Source organism: Neolamprologus multifasciatus, chromosome 12, assembly GCF_963576455.1.
Source record: "Neolamprologus multifasciatus chromosome 12, fNeoMul1.2, whole genome shotgun sequence".
In the NCBI taxonomy this organism is placed as follows: domain Eukaryota; kingdom Metazoa; phylum Chordata; class Actinopteri; order Cichliformes; family Cichlidae; genus Neolamprologus; species Neolamprologus multifasciatus.
Window position 1 is genome coordinate 28,725,003 of NC_140450.1, and position 18,844 is coordinate 28,743,846.

At 38.7% G+C, this 18,844-nt stretch overlaps 2 protein-coding genes across 4 annotated transcripts in view; both read right to left on the reverse strand.

Moving 5' to 3' along the window:
- Positions 1–18,844, reverse strand: part of LOC146507221 (tetraspanin-4-like) — a 547,388-nt gene that overhangs the window by 5,417 nt on the left and 523,127 nt on the right. Inside the window, exons 1-2 of one of the 3 annotated variants that reach the window (XM_085180751.1) lie at positions 2,023–3,835; positions 1,513–1,594 (exon numbers count right to left, since the gene is read on the reverse strand). In XM_085180751.1, coding sequence (XP_085036877.1) covers positions 1,513–1,575 — 63 coding nt within the window. In that variant the 5' untranslated portion in view covers positions 1,576–1,594; positions 2,023–3,835. Of the gene's footprint in view, positions 1–1,508; positions 7,800–18,844 lie in introns of those variants that run through there. The other 2 variants (XM_085180750.1, XM_085180752.1) reach the window with 2 other exon arrangements.
- lman2lb (lectin, mannose-binding 2-like b) lies at positions 6,140–16,929 on the reverse strand. The gene is made up of 8 exons (XM_085180742.1): positions 16,710–16,929; positions 15,468–15,586; positions 15,062–15,179; positions 13,215–13,297; positions 11,799–11,960; positions 11,530–11,644; positions 11,216–11,335; positions 6,140–10,542 (listed from the first exon to the last, which is right to left on the reverse strand). The coding sequence occupies exons 1-8, from the start codon at positions 16,912–16,914 to the stop codon at positions 10,400–10,402; spliced, it is 1,065 nt and encodes a 354-aa protein (XP_085036868.1). The 5' UTR covers positions 16,915–16,929; the 3' UTR covers positions 6,140–10,399.

Here is an 18,844-nt window from a genome sequence, read left to right on the forward strand (position 1 = left end):
TGTTTTGGAGTTTGTAAGTGCGTCTGAGTTTTTACGCGTTTTGGAGTTTTTACGTGTTTTGGAGTTTGTACGTGCTTTGTCTCTAAGGGCCACCATAAATATACTTTATTTATTCACTCCACATAAAATGTAATAAATAAATCATATAATACAAAGAACAACTATTTACATTTTAAACTTTTAACTATTTAAATTTTCAGCTTTTTCCTTTTAAACAAATTTAACGTGAAACAACACAAAACACTGCAAACCACAACACAATTTAATATATATAATAAAATATTAAAACAAAAAGAAGATGCACATTCTCTGTCATATGGGCCTGCATGATTTCTGAATCCTTTATCATCTGCAACTGAAAATAGTGGATGATTACTATACCTTTCTAATGTGACGTTGTTGTCCCTCGCTCTCTTTCTCTCTGGCTCTGTTCCTGTGCTACTGCCAGTGTAACTAACGCCCCTCCCCCCTCTGCCCAGCGCAAGGTACAGGCCGCGCGTGCGGAGTTTAGCGGAAAAAAGGGCGAGAGAGAGGATGAGAGAAAGAGAGAAAAAAAAACAAAAAACCTCACGGCTCCCAATAAGGAGCCGGCTCGCGTCGTTCACTTCGTGTCTCCTGTACAGTACAGAATGCGTTCAGCTTGTCAAATTTACCTAAATCTTCGATCGCTAGCAGTGTGACTCTGAAGTACTGTATGTTTGTTTGCAAGTTTTCTCCAACAAACACAAAAATATCGACGAAACGTTTTGCACCGTCAAAGGCATCTGCGGGTGCCTTTGGTTTCATTCTATAATACTGGACTTCTTTTTCTACGAAGGTTTGAACTTTTAGAGTGTTTAAACCATTGAGAAAAGTGGGGAAATGTTCGAGCCCGTCGGAGAAAAGTGTATAAGGTGTGTAGTAAGAGGTTTTACAGCCATAATCATGTCCAACATCTATAATAATTGTTGTTGTTTTTTTAAAGTTAGATACTTCGCGGATTTCGCCTATTGCGGGTTATTTACTACCGTGATAAACGAGGGACCACTTTATTTCCATCACAAGTAAAACATTTTGAACGTTTGATCGGAGCCTAAAATGGTACTTTAATCCCCTCTTGTGGTCAAACGTAATCAAGTGCATGCCTGTGGAAATTAAATGGTGCTCCTGACAGATAATAATTGCAAATTAATGCTCAATGTTCAGGAACTGTGGCACCACATTTACAAGTAGAAGGTAGTTCCAGCTGCTCCCTTATTTCCCAAGGGCTGGTCACAGCAGATGGATATGCATGTTGATGTGGCACAGATTTTACCCCGAATGCCCTTCCTGACACAACACTCCCCCATTTTGTTGGACAAGGTAGGCAACTACTATCTGTCTATCTATCTATAACTATTTACCATAATGTGTATCTATAAATGTGTATACTGTAAGTGTGCTATGTCATCTGACTGGAACTGGTAATTCACAGTCACATGACAACCCATGTTTTCTGTAGTCTGCGTGGGTCTCTTACCCCAACATACCTACCCAGCAGAGGAAGTGTAGAGCTGTCACCAGAGATTTCAGGCAGTTCACACAGGCGCTAGTCATCCTTACTGATAATCTTCCTCTGTCAGAGTTTGTCACATTTATTACCATAAAATACAAAATGACACTTTAGATTAGTCTCACTAATGGGCTTAAATGTTTGAGACATAATACTGCTATAGACAGTTACTGTTTACAGTACACTTTTGTTTGATGTGACAACACTGACCCTTAAGTCACAATGGACACCTGTGCTCTGTTTAGGCTCCTGTTAATCATTGTTATCTGCTCTTATCTCCACATTAACCATTTGTTGCAAGTTTCTATCTAAATGTGATTGTGTGACAGCAGCTCACAGCACAACACAAAACCTTCACTTGTAACCAAATTTCCTTATCTTGTGCTTCCTAATTTATTACAAACATGTAAATAAATTCAAATGAAATGATAAATTCAGACACTAATTTTGTGGTTGAGATAACAAACCAATTGAATAATCTAAGGACCTACCTTGACTAATCTGTATCCAGCAATATCTCTGTGACAGACGTGTGTGAGCAGTAGCCCAGCGTTGCTTCGCTCATTGCCAGGGTTAACTAACAATAAGGAGGAAGGAAAACTAACTAAAAGGGTGTGGAAGGGCAGTTGACATACTGGGTGTATCTACCCAGTATGTTTAGTAACAACATTAAAGAGGAGGGGCATTCACGCCTGGCAAGAGAGAGGTCTGTAATAAAAGACATTTTGAAAAAATAATAAAACTGTTGAAAGACAGTTGAATTTACTTTGAAAAGCACTAACCATATCACAGTCTCAGGTGAAGCAGATTTTCATCAATGACCTCTTGAATTTTGCTGGACTCATTTTTTGCTTAGAGGAAAATCCATGGCATCATGCTACCACTTTGCTTCACTGCAGAAATGCAATTAGTCAGAGGCTAAAATTGGATTTTCCAGGTAGGAGATCGATAAAATCTATTGTAGCAGATTCTTTTTCGTTTACAGTCTGCAATCAGGTGGCTTGTGCTCTTGATGACATTTAATGCTCCCTGTGGACTTATTCATTTGACTTCAACAATAAATAATTAAGATGCTACATAAATGATCAGAATTACTTTCCAACCCCTAGTCAGTATAAATCTAGTATAAATGCGATCGGAAAACTTGTACAGTAAGCAGATGGGACAGTGAGGGGATCATCTTGCATGATACTACTGTGGATCTATAATATGTTATACAGTGTTGGGTCTGAGCTTCCACAGGCCCTGCTGGTTTAGAAACTTATTCCTGTTAACGAAACAAGGAAGCAAGACAAACAGCTTTAACCGGTGTTTACTTGCTAGCAAGGGAGGCTGGTCGGGACCAGGCTCTAGGAGCTAAACGCTCCTCACCTGTCTCCTAGCCAACTTCAAATAAACAGCCTTCCTTGCCGCCTTTTATTGAAAACAGTTACAGTACACATAAGCACCACACATTGTAAAAAAATCCTATGGTTCTAAGAGATAAGGTACTGTGTGTGCATGTATGCATGTGAGTGTGTGTGTTTGGGGGTGCGTTTGTGTGACCTCCTGCCCACAAAAGGGTCATAAAGGCAGGAAGCTTACTAAACAACAAAACAGAACCCTCACATAGGATGTCCCATAATAAACCACTACAGCCTCCCCCACCGTTCAACAGTCTGGGGAGGTCAACAGAAACAAAGGAATGTCTTTGATCCTATAGTTTGAACCAAGACTTACAAATTTAAGTAACACAATGACAACATTTAACAATTTGACTCCAACATACAGTACAGATACAATACAGGAACTTTCAGTTTTTTGTCCTAAAACATTCATTATGGTATTTTCACTTCTATTTGTTGCCCACCATGTTTTTAGTGTAACTAATATTTCCTGATTAATAAGTCAGGATGTGAAGTATCATTTCAAAAATGTGAACAAATGTTTTTTTGTTTTTGTTTTACAATACTTGTAAGTCACCTTGTCCAAAATGTACATGACTAAAAGTAAAATTGAACACTGTATCACGTTGTATTCAGGAAGACAAAAGCTCATCAGTGTTTGCTGAGGCCTTAACTGAAATGACTTCAAGGGTTAAATGGCTTAAACCATCTCCATCCTTCCCCGCTGGCCATTAGAAAGAACACAGGCTTAAGAGATTTCGGCACTTCCATCTTCACGTTCACCTGGGAACTTTCATCTTCTTACACGGTCTTGATAAAACTTTTAATAATAATAATAATAATAATGGATTGCATTTATATAGCGCTTTTCGAGGCCCTCAAAGCGCTTTACAATTCCACTATTCATTCACTCTCACATTCACATAGGCAAGCTACAGTTGTAGCTACAGCTGCCCTGGGGCAGACTGACAGAAGCGAGGCTGCCATCGGCCCCTCTGGCCAAAACCTAAACCTTTTAACCTTAAACATACAGTGTGGAGGGCTTGTGATAACTGAAGATGCAGACTGCATTTAACTGAACACCTCGAGCCTCATCCTACACTTCCTTGTAGGTCACTAGTTTAAGTGATTATAAACCAATTAATCACACATCGCCAGTTGAATGGCCCCCCAAATTCTCCCGATCTGACCCCGTTAGACTTTTATCTTTGGAGTCATCTGAAGGCAATTGTCTATGGTGTGAAGATACGAGATGTGCAGCAACTGATACTATGGATACTGGATGCCTGTGCTGGCATTTTTCCTGCTAACAGTGTGTGAAGAGTGGGAGAAGAGGGCTGCATTGACAATCCAACACAATGGGCAGCACATTGAACACATTTTATAAGTGGTCAGAAACTTGTAAATAACTCATGAAAGAATAAAGTTATGTTGAAACCAAGTACACCATTGTTTTTCTTGTGACATTACCAATAAGTTTGATGTGTCACATGGCCCTCTTCCTATTGAAAAAACAAAAGTTGTATCCAAGATGGCCAACTTCTAAATGGCCACCATGGTCACCACCCATCTTGAGGAGTTTGCCCCCTCACATATACTAATGTACTACAAAAAGAACTTTAATATCACCAACCATTCCCATTTTATTACAGTGTATCCATATAAATGGCCCACCCTGTAGTTCAATTTCTTGAATACACAAGGCACTGTACATGAAAAACGTTTGCAGAGAAAACTAAAAACAGCACCACAACGAAAAAATAACAAACTTTTATTGAAGAAAAATAATCACACACAAACAAGATTTACACACATTTTTCAGACAAGGGTTGAGCTTTATTTTTCTTTAATTTGATAATAAGCTGAACACTATTATTTAAAAAAATCCCTAAATGGCTGATTTCCCCAGTGACAGCACACGCTGAATGACACAAAAATGAAACACCTACATTGAAAAAAGAAACAAACCTGTAGCTTTTTTTTTTAAAGGGCTGGAAACTGATTTTAATTAGAGTGAAGTACTGATTGATATTGCTTCAAAAATCTATGAAACTGTCCACAAAGCTCCAATGAACCAAACACTGAAGTGCTTTTTGGGCAAAAGTCTTCCTGAATGATTAGTCTGTTATTGAATGGATGAAATGAATTAAGGCTTTCATTATATCAGATTTTTATTTGTACTATTATTGCTGTGTAAAAAAAAAAAAAAAATCAAATCAAATTTAAAAAAAAAAAAAAAAACATTGAAAAAAAAAAAAACCTGCATCAATGCTGGTAGCAAAATTCTTCTATAGCTTTATCTAGTGCGTGCTGTTTTTTGGTAAGCTATTAAACTATTAGCTATGAAAAGTGAAGCTATTAAACTCAAATTACAAGTACATGGAAGTGGTGAGAACCCAAAACCGCACAACAGCAAACAAAGACATGAATTACAATTTTTTTTAACAAATATTATAGGCGCATTGCTAATACAATATTAAGATCTCATTTTTAAATATCCCAATTATCATCCATTCACTGATGCTGTCGTGACCACAAATATTGATATATCTACTGATTTTCCTGATAGACTTCTAACAGATTTTAACCATTAAAATTCTTGTGATATTTATTATAGTTTTTATTAGCAATGTCAATATGAATGACATTTTTCTATAAGCACAAAAAAGTAAAATTACAAGTGCATAGAAGTGGTCAGAGACGACCACTTTGAGATTTCCCTAATCTTGGTTTTGTGCAGTTATTTCATTTACACATTTGTGCTACTCCTGAGTATTATCAGCTTGTTAAAATCTGTCAGGCTCACAATTATTGATGATATCATGTGATACTGACTGTGCACTTTATTAATATCACACTTAAAATTTTGTGTTTTGCTGTACCCCCAATATTGATACATTGACTGGTTGTCTTTATATACTGACTATTCACATTTACCACAATAATGATAATACTGTGAAATCTAAAGAAATTTTGAAATGATTGCATCACTTTGCTCACCGAGTTGTCTCTAATAGTTGTTGTCAGTGCATGGTTATTGAATGAATGGCACATCAGTGCTTCTTTAACCAGTGAGGTGTGAGCTCTAAATCCATGCTGGAGAGTTTCATGATATTTGCGGTTTTACTGAGCACTCGAGGTTTCTTCATAGACACAATAAAGCTTGACATCATTTTTTGTTTTTTCTTCCTCTTGGTTTGAGTTATCAGTTTAATCAAACTCACATGACTACATGATGCAGCATATGGCTGTTAATGTAACAGTGTGTACAGAGCAAAACATCAATTGCTACTAAGTTACTGGTTGGTGGAAGAACTAAAAACATCAGTGCTCCACAAAGAGTGACACTGACAAACTGTTCTCAGATAAACTCTTAAATCAGCTTATCATTTCTGAGACCCGTTTGTAACGTCAGAGTGTAGATCAAGCCATGGAAGTGATGTCAAACAGAAAATAAATGTTGAGCTCAAACTTGCAGAGAGGATCAAAATGAGAGTTTGCCTGTAATGGTCCTAGTGAGGCACTTTATTCAGCACTGGTAACGCCACTCTATTCTTTTACACATAGCATTGAGCTCACGTATCAGCAATATTTATATAAATATTTTCACTTGTTGAATGAATGCTGGATTGCTGTATAAAGTTATCTCAAATAAAACGACAGTCCAGTTTTTTTTTTCTTTAGTGCAGCAAAAAGTATAAAAAGATTCACAGGCTCACTGGTCTTCACAGCAGCTACAAGTCAAATTAGAGTGGTGCTCTCTGCACATCACAGAGCCATGTGCGTGAGGCATTTACAGTGGGTGCATTAGCATGAACTGTAGAATCAACCAGGCAAGAAAATTCTGCACCTGTTTGTTCATCAAATCTACTCTGGAATTAAATCGTTACCGTCAGTTGTAATTGTCGTGTATTGTTGGCTGAAGAGAACAAAGAACAACAGTCAAAGATGAACTACTCTCCCACACATTCATTGATGGACATGCCACATAAGTTGTTGCTCTCAGTGCAGCCACCATATTGTTCAGGTCTTAGCCAGGTCTTATAATGCATGAAGGTCTATGGAGAGAGATGTTTTTCAAATATTAAAAACAATCAGACCTCACTAAATGTTTATATGAGACGAGGCTTAGTGCATCCTAACCTACTTCTATAATATGTTTAAAATTAATATTTTGATAGTCTACTGTGAACCCTGTTGGAAATATAAATTCAGCTCTTTTGGGAATCGTCACACAAAACAAGTGCATCTGAATAATGCTACGTAGCTCTAACTACTGTAATTCAGGCATACATTTAAGCTAGCTGTTGCAGTATGGTACATTAGTGACGTAACTGATAATTTATGACTACTTAAAACATCACCAATTGGGAATGAGGCCCTGATTAGGGGATGTTTTTAAGCATAAAGTTCATCTCACAACAAGTAGTCCCTGCTGGCCCAGGGATCAGTAAACTCACAATGGCCTTTGTGGTAGTCACACAAAAAGACAAAAACACCTTTAAGTGGCCATATGGCACTTAATTGTGTATTTTCCGACTGCTTGTGAGCAGTTGTTGGCAGTCACTGTGAAATCGACTTAGGGATGAGTAACCACCAGTCTCCACCAAAAAGTGTGTGTTCCATGACTGGTTGGCAAGTGATTGCTCAAGGTTGCTAGTGTGAAGTTGGTATAATTCTGCTACATTAAAAGACTGTTTGCTAGCAGGTTGGCATGGTCACCAGCAGCTTGTGCCTGAATGACAAATTGCCTACAAACACAAAGTACATGTCAAGCAGAAGTGAACCTGAAGGGTCAACACAAACTAAAAACATTTGCCTTCAGAGTAAAAATTGTGCCTTGCTCTTGCAACCAACATATTTCAAACGGCACAACTTTTACTCTGATTTGTGTTCCATTTTTTTCTTCCCAAAGTTTCACTACAGGTCAGAGAGTAATGATAATGTTAGCATACTCCAACCACAGCGATCAAAAGGTGGTTTTTGGTGCAACTTCTTTGTGATGATTTCACCCAGCAACAGCAGCAACCACTTGCCAACAGGCCCTTTGTAGAGATGTGCTTGATCTATGACGAATCATTTTAAGCTAACTTTTTAAAATGTTAATCTAACATTGTCATTCAGAATTTAAAAGTCTGATTAATCATCCGGGACATACAAGTGGCAGAATATGTGCACATATCTATGCCACTCTGCTAGCTACAGTGGGGCAAAAAAGTATTTAGTCAGCCACCGATTGTGCAAGTTCCCCCACTTAAAATGATGACAGAGGTCAGTAATTTGCACCAGAGGTACACTTCAACTGTGAGAGACAGAATGTGAAAAAAAAAATCCATGAATTCACATGGTAGGATTTGTAAAGAATTTATTCGTAAATCAGGGTGGAAAATAAGTATTTGGTCACCTCAAACAAGGAAAATCCCTGGCTCTCACAGACCTGTAACATCTTCTGTAAGAAGCTTTTCTGTCCCCCACTCATTACCTGTATGAATGGCACCTGTTTGACCTCATCATCTGTATAAAAGACACCTGTCCACAGCCTCAACCAGTCAGACTCCAAACTCCGCCATGGCCAAGACCAAAGAGCTTTCGAAGGACACCAGGAAAAGAATTGTAGACCTGCACCAGACTGGGAAGAGTGAATCTACAGTAGGCAAGCAGCTTGGTGTGAAAAAATCAACTGTGGGAGCAATCATCAGAAAATGGAAGACATACAAGACCACTGATAATCTCCCTCGATCTGGGGCTCCACGCAAGATCTCATCCCGTGGGGTCAAAATGATCATGAGAACGGTGAGCAAAGATCCCAGAACCACACGGGGGGACCTGGTGAATGACCTGCAGAGAGCTGGGACCAAAGTAACAAAGGTCACCATCAGTAACACACTACAACGGCAGGGAATCAAATCCCGCAGTGCCAGACGTGTTCCGCTGCTGAAGCCAGTGCATGTCCAGGCCCGTCTGAAGTTTGCCAGAGAGCACATGGATGATACAGCAGAGGATTGGGAGAATGTCATGTGGTCAGATGAAACCAAAGTAGAACTTTTTGGTATAAACTCAACTCGTCGTGTTTGGAGGAAGAAGAATACTGAGTTGCATCCCAAGAACACCATATCTACTGTGAAGCATGGGGGTGGAAACATCATGCTATGGGGCTGTTTTTCTGCCAAGGGGACAGGACGACTGATCCGTGTTAAGGACAGAATGAATGGGGCCAAGTATCGTGAGAGTTTGAGCCAAAACCTCCTTCCATCAGTGAGAACTTTGAAGATGAAACGAGGCTGGGTCTTCCAACATGACAATGATCCAAAACACACCGCCCGGGCAACAAAGGAGTGGCTCCGTAAGAAGCATTTGAAAGTCCTGGAGTGGCCTAGCCAGTCTCCAGACCTCAACCCCATAGAAAATCTGTGGCGGGAGTTGAAAGTCCGTGTTGCTCGGCGACAGCCCCAAAACATCACTGCTCTTGAGAAAATCTGCATGGAGGAATGGGCCAAAATACCAGCTACTGTGTGTGCAAACCTGGTAAAGACCTATAGTAAACGTTTGACCTCTGTTATTGCCAACAAAGGTTATGTTACAAAGTATTGAGTTGTATTTTTGTTATTGACCAAATACTTATTTTCCACCCTGATTTACGAATAAATTCTTTACAAATCCTACCATGTGAATTCATGGATTTTTTTTTCACATTCTGTCTCTCACAGTTGAAGTGTACCTCTGGTGCAAATTACTGACCTCTGTCATCATTTTAAGTGGGGGAACTTGCACAATCGGTGGCTGACTAAATACTTTTTTGCCCCACTGTACCTACAAAACAGCATTTCTATACTGGGCAAGCTAACAAACAGGCCCAAGTCCCATCTGATTTGATATGTGAAAGTTGCAGGTAAGTCACAGATATAATGAAAAGTCATAAGGAAAATGTTGATGTACAAATAAGCATTTTAAGGGTCACGTATTTAGAAAATAAAATAAACACAGGATTATTAGTAAAGTTAGTGAATTGCCAACAAAAAATTTGTTGGCAATTCACTAATGACAATGAAAGAAGCGCCCAACTTGGCTACCATGACATCTACCCACTCTGCGCTGGCTCAGGTCCGCAGAGATACCCCAAACTCCAAAACTGTGTAACATAATGTCAGCAAACTCAGCATCTGATTTAGTAACTCATTCTGTTGTTTTTCCTACTTCCTGCTGGTAGAAACAGTGCCTCAGTTAGTGCAGATAAAAAGTCCCACTGTGCTTCAAGTTTAGATGAACATATTTTTAAAATGATTTTGCTTCACTACAGCAAGCAGAGCTTTATCTCATCCATCTTCCAGAAATCTTAAATGTTTTAAACCACAGCTCATGTATTCATTTGTTCTCATGGCTCTATGCTTCAAACCCACTAAAGTTCAGTTTGTTCGATTTGTGTCATTGAGTCTTTGCATGTTTGTTCATTAAAAACACATTCTGCGGACTGGCTGATCTTTCCTCAGTAAAAGCGTTTGCGTTTGTTTTCCTTCCAGCGCCCGTAAACTATCAGCCCTACCACTCCCAGCACGACCAGGCCCATGACTGTGAAGAGAAGGGTGAAGAACAGCTGGACTCCGCTCATCCCTTCCTCCTCCACTTCCACTGCAAAGTAAAAGCAAAAAATATTAGAAAAGAGAAAAAAAATGGCTGAAGTTTCAGCCCTCTGTTCTCCCAGCTGTAAACATGAACAAATAATATCAATTAGATATACTACGTGTATGACATGTGCCCACATACTGGATTCATGTCTGCCAGTATCAGCCTCATCCATTTACTTGAGCCTTTTATCATCATGTTTACTGCGGGAAGCAGTATAGTATAGTATAGTGGCAGACTATACTATACTCATCTGCTCTGTTACATCAACTTTGTGCTCAGCATGCAAAAATGCTGAGTACAAAACTGTTCAGTTAAATACAAGTGTACAATCATGCTTCTTTTTTTTTTAAGCTCAGAGCTTCACAGATTACACGGGGGAGACGTGGCAACAATCTAAAAAGACAAGACTTTGTGGGGAAAGAATAAAACTTGATTTTGATTTCTTCGCCTTCTGTTTCTCTGCTTAAGCAGTTCAGGAGAATACTGCAGTGGCCACCTCTGCAGTTATGGTGAGCATGAAAACCAGTGGGAGTGCAATGATGCTATTGGTGGTGTAGGGCCCGGTAATACTGGGCCCTCAAGACTTCACACTAGCTGCAACCCTGAGTAATGGTGCCGATACGGTGCAGCGCTGAGAAGGATGACTTCAGGTCGATGATGATCGTGCTGCATTTACCTTGAAACTGCTCCATGTTGTCAACTCTGGGGATGGTGACTACTTCCCCTTCTTCCGCTTCCTGTGGAGTCCTCTCGACTGTAAGCTCATACAGCTTCATGGAGATGATGTCATGGTTATCTAGAAGAACACACCCGTAATTAACATCTTAAGCAACAGCTGACTTCATTTTAAAACCTGAGCTGTTAGGAAGTTGATGTTTAATTCATCTAGTTTGGATGCCATGTTTATGATCCAATCTTTTTATAGATCTTTTTTATAGCTTCACTTTGTAATATATCCTGTGGTCAAAGCATTATTCTGAGATTTCATACCTGACAGGTCTCCCGTGGCAGAGGAGGCACCTAAGAAGTAGCCTGTAGGTAGGCGCACTCCTGTAATGTCAGCACATTCTCTCCATTCCTGCTTACCATCTACATCCACCATGAGCTAAGGGCAGAGGAACAAATGGTTTGAATAAACCAATCAACATTCTACTTTTCATGCCTCATTGTACTACTCAGTTTTAATTTCATTACACAAGAATGTCACCTTTAAGGACAAGTGACACCCTGAACCAGGTCCTGCAGATAATGAGCCATACCGTCAGTCGATTTTTGGAGTATCTAACGAGGAAAAAGTTGTCGTAGACCGAGTTGCGTGCCATAGCTGTGCATCCTCCAAGCTCTGTGGACCGACCGTCACGATCGTGGTCATACGACAGGGTGCCATTCCCCAGCATCACAGATATGTAAGGGAAGGTCCTCTGTGAAGACGACAGAGGAGTCACAACTTCATCAGCAGGAACCACAAACACCATTCCACAGGTAGTTAATTTCACGGAGACATGAAACAGCACTACTGAACAGTTTGATGTTATATTGCATAAAGCTTTTCTTAGTAAGGGGACAAAAAAAAAAAAAAAAAAAAAAAAAAAAAAAAGAACAAAAACACTGAACACTGGTTAGCCAGTGAAAATTAACTCTAAAATCTGAGCTGTTCACTGTTGTAAGTTGAAATAGTCCAATCCAATTTTATTTATAAAGCACTTTAAAATACCCAGCACAGGAACAAAGTGCTATACAGAAAACAAGTTAAAACAATAGAATAACAGAAAACAGCAAAAATAAATAAATAAAACACATAATACATAAATTAAAACAGCCCTATATTAAAACAAAAACAAGATAAAACAGAATCGAACCACCTAAAAACAACTGAAATAAAAATAAAAACCAATATCTCACGTGGTGTCAAAGGCCAGGGTAAAGAGGTGGGTTTTCAAGAGTGACTTAAAAACAGATAAAGAACTGGCCTGTCTAATCTCTAAAGGAAGCTCGTTCCACAGTTTTGGAGCTGCTACAGCAAAAGCACAATCTCCTCTAAGTTTACGCCCAGTCCTGGGTACATTCAGGAGCAGCTGAACAGCTGACCTGAGAGAGCGGGTGGGTGTATAAGGCTGTAGCAGCTCAGAGAGATAAGATGGAGCTAGGCCATGGAGAGCTTTAAAAGCAAATAAAAGAATTTTAAAATGAATCCTAAAAGAAATGGGCAGCCAGTGAAGTGAAGCTAAAACTGGGGAAATGTGCTCAAACTTTCGAGAGCCAGTTAAAAGACGAGCTGCGGCAATTTGCACCCTCTGTAGATGACTAATATATGATGCGCTGACCCCAATAAAGTGCATTACAGTAATCCAGCCGAGTCAGCCTGAAAACACCAGTTCTACTGCTGCTTCACCTTAAAACATTAGCACTACCAGGGTATGAGCATCCTGATGATTAATGTTAATAATTCAAACTTCACCAGGACTGCTGCTTGTCTTTTTTCTGGCCAGGTTCGTTGTCAGTCAGTATAAGTTTACATTATTAGCAACAGTACATGTTTGCATGTCAGATTGGCTGAAATTCAGTCATCAAAAAGAGACATTGTGTGTATGTTGTGTGGGTTTCCACACGACAACAAAGTCTTGATTTAAACTCAGGCTTTTAAAAAAATATATATGCTACAGACTGTCACTTACATCATGGGTCTTATCATCATTGGGGTAAGTGTCCACAAATATTCCAAGTCCAGAGAAATGGTTCATGTTGCCAAATACAGGGCCTGCAAGCAGAGGAATACCACAGAGATAATAAAGCTGAAACATGGCAATTAATATAATTTAATTTGGGACCAAATTTCAGTCTTAAGTTTTCTCCAACAGAGTTTCTTTGTGTTTTCAGCACTTTGGAGGAAAAAAATGTAATCAGACAAACTAGTACATGCAGGAAGTTAATTTGGAAAAAAAACCCAAAAAACATTTTCACGTGAAACGATTGTACTATCCTAATCCCACCCAAATGCTCTAAAGCTCACTATCATATCACTGGGGGTGTGGCAACTAGTCGACACACACTGTGATAAAGAGTCACTCGATGATGACAGCTGTCTTTACATGTAGACAGAAACATTTGTACCACAAACTGCGGAAGAATAACTCTTGTGATTTTGGAAGTTTCCTTTAAAAACTAAGACCAGCGCAGCATAGGTTGTCTTTATTTAAATACAGTAGCAACAAAAATGTAACAAACTTAAAAGCATAAAAAAATGGATGATAATGACTGAATAATTCTCTTTAGCCAGGCGCACAACACACTGCTTAAAAAAAATTTAATTAAAGGAACACTTAGAAAACACATCAGTTCTCAATGAGGAAAGAAGTTGGATAGCTACACTGACATGGACTGGGTAATGTGATAGAAATGAAAAGCATCAACTTACAGAGGGCTTGATTAAAAAAACACCTTGAAAATCAAAGTTAAAAAAATGATGCAGCAGGATAGCGCATTCTGTTGAGATTTCATTGCAGCAACTCAAAATGGTACTTAAGTAGTTTTTCTGGCCCCAACATGCTTGTAACATGTGTGACAACATCAGGGGATGCTCCTAATGAGACAAGAGATTGTGTTCGGGGGATAGGATCTCATCCTAGATCTGGACCAGGGCATCACTGAGGAGGAACCAAGGATCCACTGCACCAGTCTGACAATAGGTCCAAGGATGTTTTGGCACAAAACACAAGTTTTTGGTATCCACCTGTAAAACCATTCCTGTTTTGTCTCAGTGCTGAGATAATGAGAGGCACGGTACACCCTGGAAACGTTGCCAATCTGATGCAGGGCTAACACAGAGAGACAGACAACGATTCACACTCACATTCACACCTATGGACAATTTAGAATCACCAGTTAACCTAACCCCACTAACTGCATGTCGACTGTGGGACAAAGTTGGAGTACCTAGAAAGAACCCATGCAAACTCGCACAAAAAGGACCCGGTTAGATGATGGGATTGAACCCAGGACCTTCTGGCTGTTAGGCAACAGTGCTAACCACTGTATTTGCCCGCTGTTAATTTCATTAACACCAAAACTTTTAACCTAACAAATAACCCCTCTGCTACTTAACCAACCGGATCACTATCCCATTAGTTTAACTGGCTTAACGGTCTAAATCTAAAATTGTTTCTTTATTTTTTTGAGCAGTGTAATACTACAGGTAACTTACCAAATTGGATTAAAAACAAACAATAAAACAAAACAAAACAAACAAAAGAAAAGTAACTAAAATGTGTTTTTGAAACAATGAATGAACAAGTAAAGTTTTGTAAGCAGTGTTTCCTGCAGCTGAAAATTGAGACTGTTTATTCTGTTTGCTTTCCCTGGTATCTTAAGTCACTGTGTATAGGATGTGCTAAAAAAAATTATATCTTATCATGGGACTGAGAAAAAAAAATGACAAGCTCATTAGGAGAAACTGTTCACTTTGAGGGCTATTCAATTATAAAATTGCAAATACGATGCTGAAACACGTTTAGCATTAACCTACCATTTTTCATGCGATCTCTGGTTAACCAGATGGCCAGTCCATCACCATTCAGGTTCTTCTTCCCTTGGCCATGGACTTTAAATTGTACTCTCAGCTCCCAATCTTGCAGAAGCAAAGGCTGAAAAGCAACAGCAATGAAGAAAAGCAGGTTATTTTTACACTCAGCAATAATGTGTAGCATGCACTTGTCATCAGATATGAGTAACATATCATCCTTTTGAAACAGACTGATTTGTATCATTTATATTTTATTTATAAAATGCTGCATAACATTCATTGTTAAACCAAAGCCATATAAAGTAGGGTTTTTAGTTTAAAGCAGGAAGTGAGGGAAATTGTGGTTTGCTGGGTAACAATGCATTGCATATTGCAAGCCTGATAATGCAGGCTGTCCCATTTGACTTACAATTCGGCTCCATACAGCTCCCTGCCTGCTCTGCAGGTCTGGGGTTAGCCTCACATGGTCAGGCGTCACCATGGCAGTGCCCATCAGATCCCACTGTGAGGAGCTAGAGAAACCCAAGCCTGCAAAACAACAGTAGTAACACTTCTGCATTCACAGCAAGCCACACCAAAGTTTACTATTGTTTTTCTTAGACATCAGCTTTTACCATTTACGTTGCGTTTCATCTTTTGTTGTAACATTCAGTTTATGTATACTTTTTATTGAATACACATGTTTCCTTTTCAGTGGCTCCTGTACTGTACTTTTTATTTTTATTAGAGTATGACTTGAAAAGTTCAAAATAGGTATTAGAATACAATAGCCCTTTATTTTCATTGTACTTATATAACGATATTGTGGGTTCTTCACCTGACTGTTGTGCAAGAAATATAAATAACAAAACAGATAAAAAACACACTGTATTATATCACACGATAAAATGCCTGTGCAAAGTGGCAGGAGTGTATTGCAAAAGACTTTAATGAAGTGCAATAGTGGCCCAACAACCCTACTAAGGCAGCTTACTCACAGTTTCATTAAATACACTTATTACCTGTGGTCAACTTCAGTACACACAAAACTGCTTCAGTACGTTTTTAAAAAAAAACTCCCTTATTATTGTTATGACTTTTTAGATTTAGTTTAAATTAACGAAAAAAATTTGTTTTGTTTTGGTTTTTTTTAAATCGTTCTTTGTTCTGATGTATTCTTTATAAGCCCGCCCCCATTTTATAGTTATCAGTTTTTGTTTCTAATTACTTTGAATTAACTAATATACGCTAATATAAAAAGTGGTCATGAAGGTTACTCAAACTGCGCTTAATTTCCTGAATTTTATTGTTGTTTTTTGCTAGAGTTCCTCACCGTAATCAGACAGGTTTGCTCTGCTGATTAAAGCTAGCTGTAGGTAGGCTAGTCTTCATTAGCATTATGGACTAGCCAATAGTTAGTGGTGTGTTAACAACAGTTATTATCCCGCTTGCTGTAACGCTACCCAGGATGTGTAACGACAGAGAGGCACAAAGTTCTTCTTAGTTAATTATTATCTTCCGCCACACAATTCTATCCAAGAAAAAAATGAATTTAAGCCAAAGCCTACTTTACGCTGACAAACTGTCTTCTGTCTACTGTCAACGTTTATGTTAGTTGCCAATGTTAGCTAACATTGGCGGTAACGTAATTCTAGTTTAACATTAAACTCACCGCGGTACGGCTTCACAAGAGAATATTCCCGCTTCAGAAACTCCTCCATAAAGTCCCCGTCGTCTGCCAGCGACTGGCTCGTCAAGTAACAAATAGTAATAAGTAGCCATGTTAACTCACGGAGGTTCCTAAAGTGAAACACTGAATTAAAAAAACAGAAACTTCTCAGTCGAGCCAGATTTGATTTGGCAACGGAGGAAACCATCTTTACAGCCCGACTACACACACGTCACGTGATTTCAAGCAAACCCATAAGAAAAAATGTTCTTCTTCCCTTCTGGGGTTTAGTGGAGACACTCATCCGTGGGGTTGACATTACTGCCACCTTCTGGATAGTAGTAGCGTCTGAAAGTAATCAAATTCTCCCCAATAGACTAGTTCCCGCGATTTTATAGCAGCATCTATCCGAAAAGAATGGGTTGTGAGATCTTTTTCTTCTTTGATCATCCTCGTCTGTCTATCCCTTACAGTCTCTCCTGTCACACCAACCATCTGCATGCCCTCCTCTGTGGTCTTCCTTCATTTATGGCAAGATGAGGTGAGAAACATTATTATAGTCTCTTAATCACACAGAGGCAGTCCACCAAAATCATCAAGTGCTTAAAATAGTATTATTCAATACAGAAACTAAAAAAAATCACGCTGCCACTCCATAGACTTGTACACAGAGCAAACTGTAATAGCATTGTTTTATATACTTTTTTAAAATATTTTTTATATATTTATTTTGAATGCATCCTCGTAACTCAACTAGAAACTAGAAAATAACAAAAACATAATCATATAAAAATTATTATAGGAATAAGTGGGGGATCCACAGTCAACAACAGTACAGCGTACTGCTTAGTTATGTGAAATCATCACCAATCAATGTGAGGAAAACACATTATTACAGTAAATAAAATACATAAAGTGATCCATGTCAGTTTACAGCAATATCCAAACTGAATACAGTGTGCACATAGACAGGTAAGATCATTTTCACTTGCTGTCACCTGAATCTGGAGCTGTACAGTAAACAAACACTGAAGCCCAATTCGATAATAATAACACACATCGTCTCCTTGGCTGGCAACTCCCAATATCCCAGCAGACTACTGGACCAGATGGCTAAAACTAGCTAATAATCTCTGATGATTTAAGCTTCATTAGCCAATGCTATTTAGAGAACAGATAAAAATAAGCAGACACTTTATAAGAATAAATATTACATTTGAAGATAATCCTAGAAAATAATACAAAAATGCGCTGTTATGGATACTATTAATAGTTATTTTTAAGGATGCTCTGATAAAATTTGGGGTCACTTGAGCACCCTCAAAAAGGGTCAAAACTCACCTATGTAGCTCCATGTTCAACATCTTTTCTTCAATATATTTCTGCACATGCACAAACCATCTCACACTTGTCTCTCCAAACCACTTAACCTCAGATGTCCTTCTGATAAGCTGATTTTTAATCTTCTCCCTCCTGGTCAGTCCTAGCAAAAAATCTGAGCATCTTCAAACAGTGTACCTGATAATGTTGCAGCTTATACTATAAAGGCGCTGTGGTGGATAGAGGGCTGCTGTTGTATTTAACAGTTTTTCAACATTAGAAAGCATGACTTGATGTTAAATAGGTACCACATTATGTCTAAAATATTTTCTTTTTCTAGACTACTACTCTTTACAGGGTTGTTTCAGTTCATTAAGGCTTGAGGACATTTGTTTATGTGCCACATTATTTCAACTAGGTAGAGGTCTGGATTTGGCTGGGCCATCATAGCACCTTGACGTTTTTCTTTTTCAGCCATGGTGTAGAATGGCTGTTTCTCTGTTTGTCCGTTTGGGATTATTTTCCTGTCCTAATTTCAGCTGTCTTCAGCTGCCTGACAGATGGCCTGACTTTTGAATCTAGGATATTTTACTATACCTAGAACTCATGAGAAAGAGCAATTTAAATTAAATTAAATTAAATTAAATTTTATTTGTATAGCGCCAAATTCTAACAACAGTCTCCTCAAGGCACTTTATATTGTAAGGTAGACCCTACATAATACATACAGAGAAAAACCCAACAATCATATGACCCCCTATGAGCAAGCACTTTGGCGACAGTGGGAAGGAAAAACTCCCTTTTAACAGGAAGAAACC